General features: G+C 43.2%; 1 protein-coding gene across 1 annotated transcript in view; it reads left to right on the top strand.

Annotated features, from left to right (window-relative positions):
- The window catches only part of LOC126424639 (uncharacterized), a gene marked incomplete at its 5' end in the record, with an annotated part of 146,099 nt that extends 136,952 nt beyond the window's left edge, over positions 1–9,147 (top strand). The window contains one exon of the mRNA XM_050087372.1: positions 8,756–9,147. Coding sequence (XP_049943329.1) covers positions 8,756–8,864 — 109 coding nt within the window. The remainder of the gene's footprint in view (positions 1–8,755) is intronic.
- Between the last annotated feature and the right edge of the window lie 8,559 nt (positions 9,148–17,706).

Genomic DNA, 17,706 nt, shown 5'->3' on the forward strand with positions numbered 1-17,706 from the left:
GCGGCGAACTGTGACGGAATTAACATGCTGGGAAGAGTGCAAGGGTGTCTGAACACACAGTGTACCGAAAGCTCCTAACGATGGACCTACACTGCCGATGAACCATCCGTCAGCGAACGTTAACACCACTAAAAACTGAAACTTCCTCCCGAACAGGCCATGAAGGCCCAAAGGTACCGACCGGCCGCCATGTAATCCTCACAGGCGTCACTGGATGCGGATATGGAGGGGCATGTGGCCAGCACTCCGCTCTCCCAGCCGTATGTCAGTTTCCAAAACCGGAGCCGCTACTTCTCAATCAAGTAGCTAGCTCCTCAGTTTGCCTCACAAGGGCTGACTGCACCCTGCTTGCCAACAGTGCTCGGCAGACCTGATGAAGGGCTACGCATTGTTTTGAGCAATGAATGTGGTTCTGCACTACCCTGCATGTCCATCATCAACAGCCTTGGCAGAGGTTTCACTGGTCTACTGTTTTGGAGAGGCGTGTGGATCAATTGATTGCATCAGGGTGTGACGAACCATCAGGTAATGACTGGCGGCCCTATACTACCTCAAGAACATACTGAGTCCTCATGTGTTACTGTGGTGTGCGTACTGAAAGACCTTCGGTACACACACCATCAGATTATTTGACTTGTCGCTCTAACGAAGTAGGCGAGTGTCAGCAATATGTCTCGTGGTCTTATCGTGGCATGTTTATCTTCTGCCGTTAGGTCAGACGATAGAAATGCCACTTGCACGCTTAGAGTAGCAGATTGACGGTGACCAACTTCAAACAGAACTTGATTAACTTTCACACACATTTATTAAAATAATAACAAGCATAAAAATAACTTAACTTGGTTCTGGATGCTATTTACAATTGATAATCTGAAGTTCCTTTGGTCTTGGTACGTTGTTCTTATTCTCACATATCTCTGATACTTGACTAAAGTGTCTATACATTTCTCTTCATGGCTATGAGCAGGAATAGGATAATCTTATTAGGCGCAGACTGAAACTTAACTGCAGACTAATGCAGACTAAGGCAGACTGCCTAATCGGAGGTCTGTACACTCTTTATAATACCTCGAGCGTTCAGGTATCACTGCGCGAGTGTGATCCGCGAGGAGAAAAGGTTCTACATTAGCAGCAATCTCATTGGCTGCGTTACATATTAATACGCGGATCGGCGGAAGCAGAATTTGGTCCGTCTCTAAGACAGCGCCATCTCGTAGTGCGGAGACGGACGAGCGCTGCGCCTGCGCTGTTGTGCTTAGCGGCGCGCGCTGTAGTGGGAAAGTTGTGTACGCGCTAATTACGCGGAACTATGTACACAACAGTTACCTATCATGTGACGCTATCGTGGTACCATTTTCCAACAGGACAATGCTCGCCCACTCACGGTACACGTCTGTATGAACTGTCTGCGCCATGTTGAGGTACTCCTGTTACCAGCAAGACTGCCACGTCCATCCCCGATGGGACACATGTCGGACCAGTGCTAGCATAGCCCGACAGCACTTAACACAGTGATCCAATGAGAACTGGCGTTACCACTGCGGCAAGGCCGTTGACAGCTTTAACACCACTACATCAGCAAATACGACTGAAACGGGCATCTGACCATCGGAAATGGAGGTTGGCTCAGTGGCAGAGCGTTGCTTGGTGTGATGAATCCCGATACCTTCTTGATCGTGCCGATGGTCGGGCACGAATCCGTCATCTTCCAGGCGAACAGCTCCCTGCGCCTGTACTGCGGTAGAGAAACAAGCTGGTGGCGGCTCCATTATGCTCTGGGAAACATTCACGTGGGCATCCACGTGTACAGTGGAACTAATGCAAGGGTCCATGATGGTTATCGAGTATCGTACACTAATTTCAGAACACGTACACCCCTTCATGACGATCACGTTTCCTGACGGCAGTGGCGTTTTTCAGCAGGATAATGCACTGTGTCACAAGTCCAGGAGTGTGATGGATTGGTACGAGGAACACAGCGGCGATTTGTAATTGATATGCTGGCTCCCCAACTCGCCAGATCTAAACCCCAGCCGACAGATCTGGGATGTGATTGAATGTGGCATCAGAGCTCATCACCCTCCTCCACGGAATTTAGGGCAATAGGTGACTTGTGTGTGCAGATATGGTTCTACTTCCCTCCAATGATTTACCAAGGCCTCATTGCTCCCATGCAACGATGCGTTGCCACTGTTATCTGTGACAAAGGTGGACTTACCGGCTATTAGGTAGTTGTAATGTTTTGGCTGATAAGTGTAAATAGCGTGAAGCACGCCAGGACAGGAAATATCGAGTACTTGTGTGAGATATCGTTATTAGCACATGACGGAGTTTCAAAGGAGCCCCATTGTAGGTCCATTTCACGAGCTGGTCGAATTGTGCAATATGTAGATTTGTGGGGCATTCAGGTGTGACAGATGCCCGATGTTGGACTAAGTAGGGGCGTGCGGGAAGACATTCTCGTCGACAAGGTACTCTTCGACCACTTCTGGCCGCTACAAGGGAGGATTGCCCTAATGTGCACCAGGCACATCATAATCACCTCACAACTGCTTCTGCCATCGGAGAACGAATACTGGACTAGCTGTAGCATTCTGCGTCATCCCACATCAATGGTCGGAGAGGGCTGGCCGCGGTGGTTGAGCGGTTCTAGGCGGTTCAGTCCGGAACCGCGCGACATCTAAGATCCCAGGTTCGAATCCTGCCTCAGGCATCGATGTGTGTGATGTCCCTAGGTTAGTTAGGTTTTAGTAATTCTAAGTTATAGGGGACTGATGACCTCAGATGTTAAGTCCCATAGCGCTCAGAGCCATTTGAACCATATGTTGTGTGTGTGTGTGTGTGTGTGTGTGTGTGTGTGTGTGTGTGTGTGTGCGCTCCTCAAAAACCTGTAATTAGGATTTAGAAACTAATGTTTGTATGTATTTAAACAGTAAAGAACGTTCCTTATGTTTAACAGCCATAACAATAAAAAAAGCACTGATGCTGCTGCAACTGCAGTGAAACATGTCTGGGACAAAAAAACAAAATCCTGTTTTACTAAAGGCGGACCCCACTCAAAAACCTATGTTGTTGTTAAAGCAAACACAGACAAGAAAGCTTCAACATCAACATGATAGTCTCATTTCTGTTCGTCTCATTCCGTATTTCTCTCAGCTAGCTTTTCTTATGTATGAAATTAGAATTAAATTAATACCGTCAGCTGCTCACGGGCGTTGATATATATCAACAGGGACGGGAGAAAATGTGTGCCCCGACCGGCACTCGAACACTGGATCTCCTGCTTACTTCTCACATTGTATGTCCCCACACGACATTCGTAGTGTCCCACCCCAACACACTCGTTACTCGTGGAAGACATTCTTACCAAGTCCCGCAGAGAAGAAGGTCATTGCCCGGTGTTGCCAGAACTATACAGGGTGAGTCACCTAACATTACCGCTGGATATATTTCGTAAACCACATCAAATATTGACAAATCGATTCCACAGACCGAACGTGAGGAGAGGGGCTAGTGTAATTGGCTAATACAAACCATAAAAAAATGCACGGAAGTATGTTTTTTAACACAAACCTAGGTTTTTTAAAATGGAACCCCGTTAGTTTTGTTAGCTCATCTGAACATATAAACAAATACGTAATCAGTGCCGTTTGTTGTATTGTAAAATGTTAATTACATCCGGAGATATTGTAACCTAAAGTTGACGCTTGAGTACCACTCCTCCGCTGTTCGATCGTGTGTATCGGAGAGCACCGAATTACGTAGGGATCCAAAGGGAACGGTGATGGACCTTAGGTACAGAAGAGACTGGAACAGCACATTACGTCCACATGCTAACACCTTTTTATTGGTCTTTTTCACTGACGCACATGTACATTACCATGAGGGGTGAGGTGTACGTACACACGTGGTTTCCGTTTTCAATTACGGAGTGGAATAGAGTGTGTCCCGACATGTCAGGCCAATAGATGTTCAATGTGGTGGCCATCATTTGCTGCACACAATTGCAATCTCTGGCGTAATGAATGTCGTACACGCGCAGTACATCTGGTGTAATGTCGCCGCAGGCTGCCACAATACGTTGTTTCATGTCCTCTGGGGTTGTAGGCACATCACGGCACACATTCTCCTTTAATGTACCCCACAGAAAGAAGTCCAGAGGTGTAAGATCAGGAGAACGGGCTGGCCAATTTATGCGTCCCCCACGTCCTATGAAACGCCCGTTGAACATCCTGTCAAGGGTCAGCCTAGTGTTAATTGCGGAATGTGCAGGTGCACCATCATGCTGATACCACATACGTCGACGCGTTTCCATTAGGACATTTTCGAGCAACGTTGGCAGATCATTCTGTAGAAACGCGATGTATGTTGCAGCTGTTTGGGCTCCTGCAATGAAGTGAGGACCAATGAGGTGGTCGCCAACGATTCCGCACCATACATTTACAGTCCACGGTCGCTGTCGCTCTACCTGTCTGAGCCAGCGAGGATTGTCCACGGACCAGTAATGCATGTTCCGTAGATTCACTGCCCCGTGGTTTGTGAAACCCGCTTCATCGGTAAACAGGTAGAACTGCAACGCATTCTCTGTTAATGTCCATTGACAGAATTGCACTCGATGATTAAGGTCATCGCCATGTAATTGCTAATGTAGCGACACATGAAACGGGTGAAAGCGGTGACGATGCAGTATGCGCATGACACTACTTTGACTCAGTCCACCGGCTCTCGCAATGTCCCGTGTACTCATGTGTGGGTTCTTGGCAACAGCAGCTAACACACCAACTGCACCCGCTTCTCCTGTGACGGGCCTGTTACGGACCCGTTTGCGTGCTACGACCATACCTGTTGCATACAGTTGGCAGTAGATGTTCTGCAATGTGCGGCACGTTGGATGCTCTCTGTCCGAGTACCGTTCTGCATACACCCTGCAGGCTTCAGCTGCATTTCGTCGACACACGCCATAGATATCATCTCCGCCTTTTCAGAGTTCGAATACACCATGGTCACAGTTCCTACAACACTACACTATCACAGACGTCTGGTAACACGGTGTACTACAGTTGGTTTGCGTGCGGAGACGAATGCAGAATAACAATAGCAGCAAGCGCCACATGCGGACACTGCGACAGCTAGACCAAACCACAACTGTGCACTACAGCCACGCTAGTAAACACAGTCGTCATCGTAAACATGTCCCTGCAGATTCTGCTCGCCGACCGTGGCCCGTGTTTGCTACAACACGCAACTGAACGTCGGAAGTTTCAAGCGTCAACTTTAGGTTACAATATCTCCGGATGTAATTAACATTTTACAATACAACAAACGGCACTGATTACGTATTTGTTTATATGTTCAGATGTGCTAACAAAACTAACGTGGTTCCATTGAAAAAACGTAGGTTTGTGTTAAAAAACATACTTCCGTGCATTTTTGTATGGTTTGTATTAAACAATTACACTAGCCCCTCTCCTCAGGTTCGGTCTGTGGAATCGGTTCGTCAGTATTTGATGTGGTTTACGAAATATATGCACTGGTAACGTTAGGTGACTCACCCTGTATACTTATATGGATATGGGGTGGGACATACGAATGTAGTGTGTGGACACACAAGATGAGAACGTGGGTCTCGCGGTTGGCGTGCGCGAGATATTCCCTGCAGTCGCACTATCCTCTGTTCCCTCGCTGGCTCAGCTGGATAGAGCGTCTGCCGTGTAAGCAGGAGATCCCACGTTCGAGTCCCGGTCGGGGCACACATTTTCACCTGTCCCCCGTTGATCTATATCAACGCCCGTGCGCGGCTGACGGTATTAGTTTAATTCTAATTTCGTTCTAGACGGCTGCAGGTCATGATGTATGTGTATGTTCGAAAGAACAGACACCATATCCATATAAGTATTTCTTATGCATGCCCCAAGTTTCCTCGAGCTTTGTTACTTGACAGTGACAGACCATGCGGTAGTTACGTTCGTTCTAAACGGTTTGCATGCCTGTGTATGTGGGCGTAGATTACACTCTAGGATCCTGCAGGTCGTGAGACAGACAGAGAGGTAGAAAGTGACGTAAACAAAAAGAAGGTCTGCTTCGCGCGAAGACGCCGCATTCCACAGGCGTGTCGGCAGAGAAAGCGCGTGCCGTTCAAGTTCAGCAGGAGAAAGTGTTGACCGCCACAGGAGTCTGGCTAGTGCGTAGAGGCAACCACCGACTCGAAGGAAGGCCTCGGCGCTTGTTCGTGACGTCACGTCAGCTAGGCATGGCGAACGCCACGTCTGTTGCAGGCATACTCATAATGGTGGTGTCTCCCTCTCTGACACAGGAAAATGTGAAACTATTGACGGTAGTTTAACAACACACATTGTTCTGAGAGATTTCTGCAATCAATTAATTGTGCAATTCAATACACTTCTTAACAAATAAAAAACCATGTACCTGCAGCCTATGTAAGATCGGCCTACTTTGCTTTTTTTCAAAGCATTATATCTTATGGGCTTTTAATATGGGGCAATAGTTCACCCCTTCAGGACATTTTGGTACTTCAGAAGAAAGTAATTCGAATTATCACAAACAATGATAAACTGGCCAATTGCAAACCACTGTTTATCAACTTAAAAATATTAACTGTTATAAACATGTATATTTACACTGCCCTACTGCATATAAAGAGCAACTTACCAGAATACCAGCTTAGAAGAGATGTACACTCTCATGGAACCAGAAATAGTAGCCATCTTGACATACCTTACTACAGATTATACAAGTCACTGAACAGCTACGAAGTGGTGGGTACGAAGATGTTTAACAAACTGCCACTAGAATGGATAGAACCTACATTTGATTTATTTAAAGGAAAATTATTCAATTGGTCAGCTGCAAATCCTTGCTACTCACTTCAGGAATTTTATGACTGTAAAATATCATAGTGGTACCAGTTTGGAGAGTACAGCATAATTTCTTTAACTGAGTAATTTATGGTGCAATGTTTTTCATATTATTTGATTTTAAATATTGTATTTTATGGAAAACCAGCAGTGACATATTGATCTTCAACCCATGTACATATGCTGTATAACTTGTATACAGGGAGTTATAAAAAGGTACGGCCAAACTTTCAGGAAAAATTCCTCACACACAAAGAAAGAAAATATGTTATGTGGACACGTGTCCGGAAACGCTTAATTTCCATGTTAGAGCTCATTTTATTACTTCTCTTCAAATCACATTAATCATGGAATGGAAACACACAGCAACAGATCGTACCAGCGTGACTTCAAAGACTTTGTTACAGGAAATGTTCAAAATGTCCTCCGTTAGCGAGGATACATGCATCCACCCTCCGCCGCATGGAATCCCTGATGCGCTGATGCAGCACTGGAGAATGGCGTATTGTATCACAGCCGTCCACAATACGAGTCTCTACATTTGGTACCGGGGTTGCGTAGACAAGAGCTTTCAAATGCCCCCATAAATGAAAGTCAAGAGGGTTGAGGTCAGGAGAGCGTGGAGGCCATGGAATTGGTCCGCCTCTACCAATCCATCGGTCACCGAATCTGTTGTGGAGAAGAATACGAACACTTCGACTGAAATGTGCAGGAGCTCCATTGTGCATGAACCACATGTTGTGTCGTACTTGTAAAGGCACATGTTCTAGCAGCACAGGTAGAGTATCCCGTATGAAATCATGATAACGTGCTCCATTGAGCGTAGGTGGAAGAACATGGGGCCCAATCAAGACATCACCAACAATGTCTGCCCAAACGTTCACAGAAAATCTGTGTTGATGACGTGATTGCACAACATGTTGATAATCCAAATTTACAATTTGATCACGTTGGAATGAAGCCTCATCCGTAAAGAGAACATTTGCACTGAAATGAGGATTGACACATTGTTGGATGAACCATTCGCAGAAGTGTACCTGTGGAGGCCAATCAGCTGCTGATAGTGCCTGCACACTCTGTACATGGTATGGGAACAACTGGTTCTCCCGTAGCACTCTCCATACAGTGACGTGGTCAACGTTACCTTGTACAGCAGCAACTTCTCTGATGCTGACATTAGGGTTATCGTCAACTGGACGAAGCATTGCCTCGTCCATTGCAGGTCTCCTCGTCGTTCTAGGTCTTCCCCTGTCGCGAGTCATAGGCTGGAATGTTCCGTGCCCCCTAAGACGCCGAACGTCTTCCTGTCGGGACACCTTCGTTATGGAAATCTGTCTCGATAGAAACGTACCGCGCCACGGCTATTGCCCCATGCTAATCCATACATCAAATGGGCATCTGCCAACTCCGCATTTGTAAACATTGCACTGACAGCAAAACCACGTTCGTGATGAACACTAACCTGTTGATGGTACGTACTGATGTGCTTGATGCTAGTACTGTAGAGCAATGAGTCGCATGTCAACACAAGCACCGAAGTCAACATTACCTTCCTTCAATTGGGCCAACTGGCGGTGAATCGAGGAAGTACAGTACATACTGACGAAACTAAAATGAGCTCTAACATGGAAATTAAGCGTTTCCGGACACATGTCCACATAACATATTTTCTTTATTTGTGTGTGAGGAATGTTTCCTGAAAGTTTGGTCGTACCTTTTTGTAACACCCTGTATATGCTGTATATATGTAACTTGACTTTGTCGATTGCTGTAATAGCTAAACGACAATAAAATTTCATTCAATTCAATTTAGTGTACATTGAAACTGTGCCGAGCTGTTTGCAGAAAACGTTCTAAAAACGTCTTTTGTTTGTTCACAGGGTCCGTGGCGACGCATCCGTGACGCACCACCTGAACGACGTCATGTCGGCCGTGAGGAGGGGGGACTGCTCGGCATTCGCCTGCTCGTCTCTGCCGGGACCGCGGTAGATGGCGCCACCCAGCGACTTGTCGAGGCTGCACTGAGGTGGCCACGAGAAGGCGGTGACGCGAGGCGATCGAGAAGGCAGCGGAGTGCTTCCACCGCCTGTGTCAGAGACGCTAACGGCGACTGGCCAATGGGCCACACTGTGTGGTGTTCTGATAACCTAGCGAACTGGAGCCTCTCTACCGCGACTGACGTTCCGTTGACTCTAACGCTCGCAACTGAGAAATGCCCTGCACAAGGGAAGAGGAGAATTTACTGTGACACGTACAGTAAGCACGAGCAGGTCCATCCGTCCTTACTCAAAGCAAGAAAGTCCGTCCACTGCATCACATTCAGCAGAACTGTTCCTTGGGAGAAATAAGGCTGTCTGCAGCTCGTATTGTACGACACGAACCAGCAGACACGCAAACGCACTAAAATATTTTTACTGTTCTCTAAGAAGACTCTACCACGATCAGGCTGCCTCGACAGAAATCGAATGGCATTGACAGGTACTTATCGCTGGTCGCTGCCAACGTTAGCTAGCAGACGACTCAATGTTTCATGCGCCTACGTCAGTACAAATAGAAATGAAAAGCATTAAAATGTTAAATGCAACAGAGTTCTGCAACATCTTATGTATTGGGATGTTTGTCGCATTTAACATTGTGTTGGCTGCAAGCTTACAATAGTAGCAGCCAGAGAGCGCTCTACACCTGTCACTGTATTTCGATTTCTACCGTTTCAGACACTCGCCGATAGTGCACGTACAGTAATGAATCTTCAACGCAGCTAGCTTCCTAACGGAATTTCCCATGAGAAAGCCAATCTCAGACGTGTTGTTAGAATTCTTGTTCACAGACGGATTCGCCATTCGCCCTCAACATCTCAGACACAACAAAAGTCACTGTTGCGACAAGTGTAGACAACATCCAGCTGACCCTCCATTTCAGAACTACAGATTCTGGTGTTCTGAGACACAAGACATGTGAACTGTTTTAGTTGAACAAAGTGTAATCTCGCATCTAAAACTATTTTCTCTCTCCTTCTTTGACTTGTTTCCCTTTTTACTCCAGGCCTGCTGACTGATAGAATGCGAGAACCGGTGACACAACAACTGAGTTGTTTAAAGACACTTCTGTCGCAAACTTAGAAGTAAAAAATGACCTCAGATATAAAATGCACGTACATAAATTGGACATAAAATATAGTAACTTCAAAGTATGTACATTTCATCTATTACAGGGAAATATTACTGGCCTTTCGATTTGGAACCAGCTGCATGCAAGTGTGATCATCATCAATATATCTTTATCATCATGACCATTACGTCATCATCATCAATACATCATCATGACTTTTATCAATGCATCATCATTTGCAACAAGCCGACTGCAAATATCACCATCAATACATCATCATCCTCACTGCATCATCATCATCATCATCATTATTATATCGTCACATTAATAGTACAGCACCAAAATTGCATCATTATTGTCGTTATTACATCGTCATCATCATCACATCATCATTACGAGAATTACATCATCATCATTACTATTACCATTACATTACTATCATCATCATCAATACATCACCATCGTCATCCTTACTATTACATCCTCATTATAATCATTATATTTCCCCACCTAATGATCATCATTATTACATCATCATGACTTCCTAACAGTTTTGGGGATCATAGGCCATTCACAGAGATCTCCAGATGACTCTGGATTTGGCGGTGACTTTCATTTCTGCCATTTATTTCGCCTCCTGCAATCATTCCTCATCAACAGCGCATTTCCAGACGTTTCCACCCTTTCTGATATTTGTTGCACTCTCAGTCTAGGAATCCCTCCTCAACAGCACCAACTGGCTTCCTAAGCATACTTCCTGACTATCTCCATTTTTTCCTATTTATTTTTAAAGTGAGTAGTCTCCTCTCAGTAGCTTTCCACCCATTTTCATGTGAAATCCCATGTGACCATGGGATCTGCAGAATATGTCGGGCGACCTACCACCTTTCACATCTGTAGAAGGCAGACATAATAATCACTGCTGCATCTTCAAATTTTTTTCTTGACTTATTAATACGTTAATAATTTTTGCAAAGTTTGATGACTATGTCATTGGCTTTCTGTCTGAAAGTTGTATCGCTTTCTTCTGCCCCACCTGTCATCGTAAGTGTGTTGTCACGCTAGACAAAGAGGTAACCTTATTATAGTGAGTCTCCAGTTTTACTATGATTCTCTAACTATCGGGCAGGACTGCCTGGCAACAAAGTCGCCGTTCTTTTTCTGACAGCCATTCCGTTGCATTTCGTACGGGGACATACAGATCTGCCACGACCCAAACTTCGCGTCTCTGAATACGATCGATGTCTGTTGTGTTATTTGCGAATAAGCTCACTAGGACTACAGGAAGCACTTAGAAGTGGACATTCGCCTTCCCTTGTGGCTGTATTTCTTTCATTCTCTTCCTGTGGACTAGCTCTCTCACTTCAGAGCGTGTTGTTCCAGTTTTCTTCTTTGGTTTTCTCTGTTGGTCAACGTGCCGTTTGTGACTTTTGGACCGAAAGATAAAGCAATCTCGGTCGTCTTTTGGTGCAGTTCCTGTCAATATAAGATCAGTTTTGATATCGCCAATCCATTTCGCCTTGTCCGTATCGGCTTCACTCCCGTTGCCGCAGAAATCGACTGTTTCTTTTGCAAGTCTGTCTGGGCTTGCTGTGTTAATGTCTCCATGGAATCTTAACCTGTGTTTTCTAAATTCATTTGTGTACTGGTATTGTTTCTATTTTCTGTTTGCCTCCGAGTCGCTTTTGTTAGTCTACAAGTTTTGGATCGAGTAAGTTTCTTATGATTATGCATACCTTCGGCTCAATGTTTTCAGTTACTGTTTTACTGTTCAAAATAGATCCATAGAGACATTCTAGTTTAATTACTGTTATATAATAACTTTATTTCATGCGCCTTAGATACATTTCTTGTTGTAGACATTTTGGGTAAATCGGTATGCACTTTCCACCTTCTGGCATCTAACTTCGTTTGCTTTTGTTTCGATTCCATTTTCGTGAAGGTTTCACTAAGGTATTTAAACTGTGGAGCTAGTTTGATCTTGGCGTGTTTCGTCTCCATTAATTTCTTTTTCTTTGTTTCTTCATACATAAATGACTTTCCGATCGTTGAGTAATGCTCAAGAATTGGCCGTGCTAGCGTCCCGTATGCGATTTCGTGTACAGGTGCATTGTGCTCTCCCAGAATCATCCCCTACTACTGAATCCACGTATTCACCGTATTTCATATCGCTTCTCTAAATATTAAACCACTTCATGTGCTGCGTACGGTCACCAGTAATCTTGTAAACTACATTGATTTACTCACCGTTACTTATACTGATATCGTAATGGCGACATTAACACTGTGGGTGGAAGCGGTGTGGTCTTCAGGCTTTGGTCAATAACCCGGAAATACTAGGGCGGCATTAAAATTTTTCTTAGAAAATCAATCGAGAATTAGTTTTTTTAAAAAATAAATGATTTTATTGTTTTTCAGAATATTCCCCTTTACCAAAAATACATTTTTTTGCATTCTATGTAACCATCCTTAAAGCTCTCTCTCTTCCTTAGACAGCTTCAGAAAACAGGCTTTTATAATGTTCCGCTGCTTCGTCTGGTGATGAAAAATTGCTTCCACGCATTTTATCTTCACTATTTGGAACCGAAAAGTAATCACAAGATGCTAAATCAGAGTTGTATGCTGGAATGTCCATGGTACTCCTACCGTATATTCCAGTATGTGTGGGAACTGCAAGCTGGGAAACATGTCCTGAACATAATACCTTTTGAGCCGTCGGCTGTCGTGTACATAATACGATTCGATCCGATTTATGTTTTTCGGCACTAAATTACTGTGGGAAACAATACGAACTGATCCGATCTGACTCAATGGCGTTAAAGTGCATGCCACAATTGCAATGAAAACGCATCAAACTTTATTTTGATCTCGGCTGCATTCAATACGCTTTAAAACGTGCTCCTTATATGAACAAATCTCATTTGTTTTTAGAACCATGACCTTTTAAGACAAATCTCAGTGTTCTCATAGTATTTCATCAGTTTGATATTTAACTAACGGAGTCGCTAAGAACACCATTCCTCAGAACGAGAGAAAGCTGAGAGTGAATAAGGAAGCCTGGAAGCTGGGAGATGGCCTCCAGCGAGGGATATGCGGTGGACCAATCCCGTAAAATATGCAAACGGCCTGCTTCCGGAATAACGCAGGCTGGGAAAACGCATTGCTTTCTCTCTGCGCTTTCTCCGAAACCGGAAGGCAGCCAAGAAACTCGATGTGTTTCACTTTCAGTTTCCTCCGGCCGCTTGCCTCCTGGCTGTAGAGGCAGTCCATCAAACTTATGACAGCCACTCGGGCAGCTAAATACCGCCGTGTCCGTAACGACTTCTCTAGACGTCCCTCTTTCCGCGGCCATTACAAAGGCGTTCGCCTTATGTGCTAATGCGATGCCGCTTTCGCGGGAACTTCTTGCAGGCGCTTTCCGCCGATGTCTTCCGGCACGACTCTCTCTCTATTCCACGACGCGCCTTTCTAAAGAAAGAGCCGTTCTCAAATAAAATGAAAACAATTATTATTGTTATTATTATTTAGGTATGGGCCCAATAGGTCCACGCGAGGTGCAACCAATCAGTGTCGCTTTTGTTGGTTGCCCTTCCTTCCTGTCCAAATTTGTTTCATCCTTTCGGAATGAAGTCTCTTTCTTTCACCACACCACGGTGTTCCAGTCCGTTTTCTAATTTCGCTCTGACCAACTTCCCAATCATATATCTTTTATCTGAATATTTTTCTATCTCTAACTTCTGCCTGAGTTATATCAACTACTTTAAGATCCTCCTTAATCGCAGCGATTCATTTAACTGACTCAATTTTTGGCCGTGCTTCTGTTTTCGTAGAATTCCACTATTTATTTTGTCAACATAGTGGCTGTCATTCTTTTAATGCGGCCATTACTTTTAAGTCTTCGTTTTCTTATGTCACCATGTATGTCTGTCTACTCTTCTATTTCCTTATTACTTCTCAGCCTGTAAGTTTCTCCGTTAGTAATTTGGGTCCTAGTATTTCCCTAATTATCTTTCTTTTGAATTTCTTCAATATCCCTCTTTCTATTTAAAATTAAAGTTCCTGTCCCATAAAGATCCTGAGGTTTGATTACAGCGCTGTAATTCCTAAGTTTACTGAATTTAGAAAGTGATTTTTTATTATAAATATTTTGTGCTAATCTGAATGCAGTTGGCATTTTTTGATAGCAAACTTCGTTTGCAGCTTTTTCCAGACAGTTTTCTTGCATTATTTCCCCCAAGTATTTAAACTGAGAAATTGTTTTTATTTTTCCATATTTCGTGTTCAAAAACTTTTATGCTTTATTATCATTATTATTATTCGAATTTAGCAGAGTCAGATCGACGTGAATTAGTTGATTTATGTCATTGTATTCTTTACCTTTTCTTGCACCCAAACCTCCAGATGTCAGAAACTGAGATCGGTGCCAAACGTTGTACGTCTATAGAGTATCAAGAAAAACGCCGATTTAGTTCGTGCTGTATGCTGTCGTCCTATAGAACATGCGTACACGGTAGTTAAAAGTAACATCAGAACTACGAAGCACAGGAAAAGCATAGCTGTGAGGGATGGTTGAGGAGATCTCGCGTATGTCAGTTGGTAGAGCGTAATGTCGTTCTTCTAAAGGTCCCGCGTTCAAACCCCACCGGTGACATTTTTTCTAATTGCTTACGCGTGGAACTATTTGTGGGAGAACATTTTCCTGACATGTAAAAGGACTTTTCGGAGTTAGTAGCAATGTTCTTTCGGCAGTCTGCTTTCGCTTCGTTAGTTGACAGTGGCAAACGTGTGAGCACATTTGTATAGCTAGTGTGGCGTTCTGTCGGACATATGCGACAGAACACCGCACCTATCTATTCAAATGTACTCTATAGGTTCGCTGCTGTAAACTAACGAAGCGAAAGCAGATTGCCGAAAAAACATTGTTACAGACTCCGAAAAGTCCTTTTACATGTCAAGATAAAGTTCTCCCATATAAAAATTCCACGCGTGAGCCATTTCACACGCGTATAAATAAACGTTCTTGCCAGCGAAAGAAACCGTAATGGCGTTTGCGTATAGCCAACAGTGGAAGGTGCTCTGCGCGCATTTGCAGTACAGCGACCGCAGAGTCCCAACGGCCATATTTCGAAACTCTTCGGTTGAGGTCGCAACTCAAAACACTGTGCACACATTGACTGATGATGTGTTGGCATACACAGAGTCTTTTCAAAATAGTGTTCACAACCTTGTTGCTGGATATTTCTCTAGTTAATGCACACAGATGTACAGTTTTCGAGGAGTCGCCTATCTCGAAGATTTAAAATTCAAAATGGCAATCTTCCTCCACAATGCATAACCGACAACGACCTTAATATAATTCATTTCATTAGGAATGATTCCTGGCTTCGAGCTCCTATTCTGGCTACATTGTTCGGCGATCATTGGCAGGCAGTACCTCGCTGTAACTGTGGAAATTACTATTATTTCGAAAGCGAATATTAAACTTTGAGTCAAGAAGATGGGGGAGGAATTTTTAAGAGTAAACGCGCTTGTCCAACTGCACCTCCATCACGTTTGGTAACAATCCTGCAACAAACAGTTTTGTACATTGTTCTGTTCTGCCAATTGTGTACATTATTCTGAGACAAAAATTTTATGTCTGTGTGCTTTAATTGAAGAGATATTAAATTATTTTGAGACACTTTCTAATGTAGCCACATGGAGGAAGGTAAGTTGTCGTATTTGACGGAGTAAGGTTTCATTCCAAGCCCTACCTGCAAACGTAATTTGCCAGTCAACATGATGAGGAGAATGTCATTCATACCTGTGGAATAGATGCATGCCAATCCGCCCTGTACGCACTGTGAATTATTGTAACATTTCTGTCTGTTGTGTCGTTTTCTAAATCTTGGATAAATCTGATACGCTGATCCATTCATAATTGTCCAGCGCCATCTTCTGGGCACAGTTATTTCACTCATCCACCTTGATCATTACTCTGTGTGTTTCAGGCTCTCTAATAAATTATTAATCATCTTTACAGCTAAAAATTGTCTTCCATCTCTCAGATCATTATTTATGCAATGAGAGCGTTTGGAGTATTATTGCTGTCTTGCAGCCCAAATACTCCGCTCAGGGTTTCTGGTAAACCAGTGACGTACAATACATTGTGAGCAGCCAATGTATGGCTATAAGCTGCAAACCAAGTCGACAGACAGACAATGAGAAGCAGCTGAGCACTCTTTCACGTTCGTTACTTTCCCTTCTTCTTTCTTTTTCTCCCTTTTTTCCATACGACAGCAGAATGAAAGCTAGATTACACCCACGTTCCATGTTTATTACTTGCTGTACGTTTTCTCATTGATTTTCCGTAAGAAGCACCAGCGTTAAACACAAAGACTGAAAGTACATTCCTCAGAATATTTCTCAATTTATGAAAATGTTAATTATTACAATTGTTAAATTCGACATTTCACTAACTATGCGAAAAGCTTTCACAGTATAAGTGCTTTAGCAGCCTGTGTGAATAATTCGAACTCTGTTAGTTTTTTTTGGAAAAATCAAAATAAACTAGATGACTCATTCATTGGGCTGTCTACCTGCACAATTACAGAACCGGTGAAGAATGTCATGATTGACTCCATATATGTATATAGTGATCACAAATTGTTGTTTACTGCTTAACAATATTTATAATTATTTTATTGTACTTTTAATGTGTACATAATAATCTGTTACTGTGTTTTAATCTTACATTAAGTCATATGTATTGTAGAATGATGTGGAACTGTATTTCGCTTATTGTGTATTAATTTATATCTATTTAAACAATAAAAACTGCCTCTACATCATTGTTTTAAATCAAAACCTCTGAAATGGAGCTCTTTTCTCAACAAAAATGTCATCCTGAAATGTAGCAAAACAGCCATTTCTTGCGTATTAATGATCACATCACATTACATACATTGTTCAATTGATAGACACATATCAAAGGCAACCTCAAAGATGGAGAGCAAGTAATAGAAACAAAAATATGATGTTGTTGTTCTTGTGGTCTTCAGCCCAGAGGCTGGTTTGATGCAGCTCTCCATGCTACTCTATCCTGTACAAGCTTCTTCATTTTCAAGTAACTACTGCGCCCTACATCCTTCTGAAACTGCTTGGTGTATTCATCTCTTGGTCTCCCTGTACGATTTTTACCCTCCACACTGCCTTCCAATACTAAATTGGTGTTCCCTTGATGCCTCAGAACGTGTCCTACCATCCGATCCCTTCCTCTATACAAGTTCGGCCACAAATTCCTCTTCTCCCCAATTCTATTCAGTACCTCCTCATTAGTTACATGATCTACCCATCTAATCTTCAACATTCTTCTGTAGCACCACATTTCGAAAGCTTCTATTCTCTTCTTGTCTTAACAAATATATATGAGTTATATTTGTGAAATGTATGATATCCTAATCTTCCTAAGATCCCAAGTGAGTCTGTTCTCAAGAATACTGAAAAACTCAAAGATTTTATACATTTTTCTCTAGTAAATTATTTAAAAAAATTCCCCATATCATTTACATGCATACATATCAAAATGAACAAGATAATTCCTAGGTTATTATAACCAAGCATCGTCAAAAAAGACATTTTCAAAGCTTGCACACATAGAGTGCATGAACACAGTGCAATTGTGTTAAGAGTACGATGTTATACGGCATTCATACTATGTGATAAAGTTAATAATAGGGTAAAA

The sequence above is a fragment of the Schistocerca serialis genome, chromosome 10 (assembly GCF_023864345.2).
Source record: "Schistocerca serialis cubense isolate TAMUIC-IGC-003099 chromosome 10, iqSchSeri2.2, whole genome shotgun sequence".
Taxonomy (NCBI): domain Eukaryota; kingdom Metazoa; phylum Arthropoda; class Insecta; order Orthoptera; family Acrididae; genus Schistocerca; species Schistocerca serialis.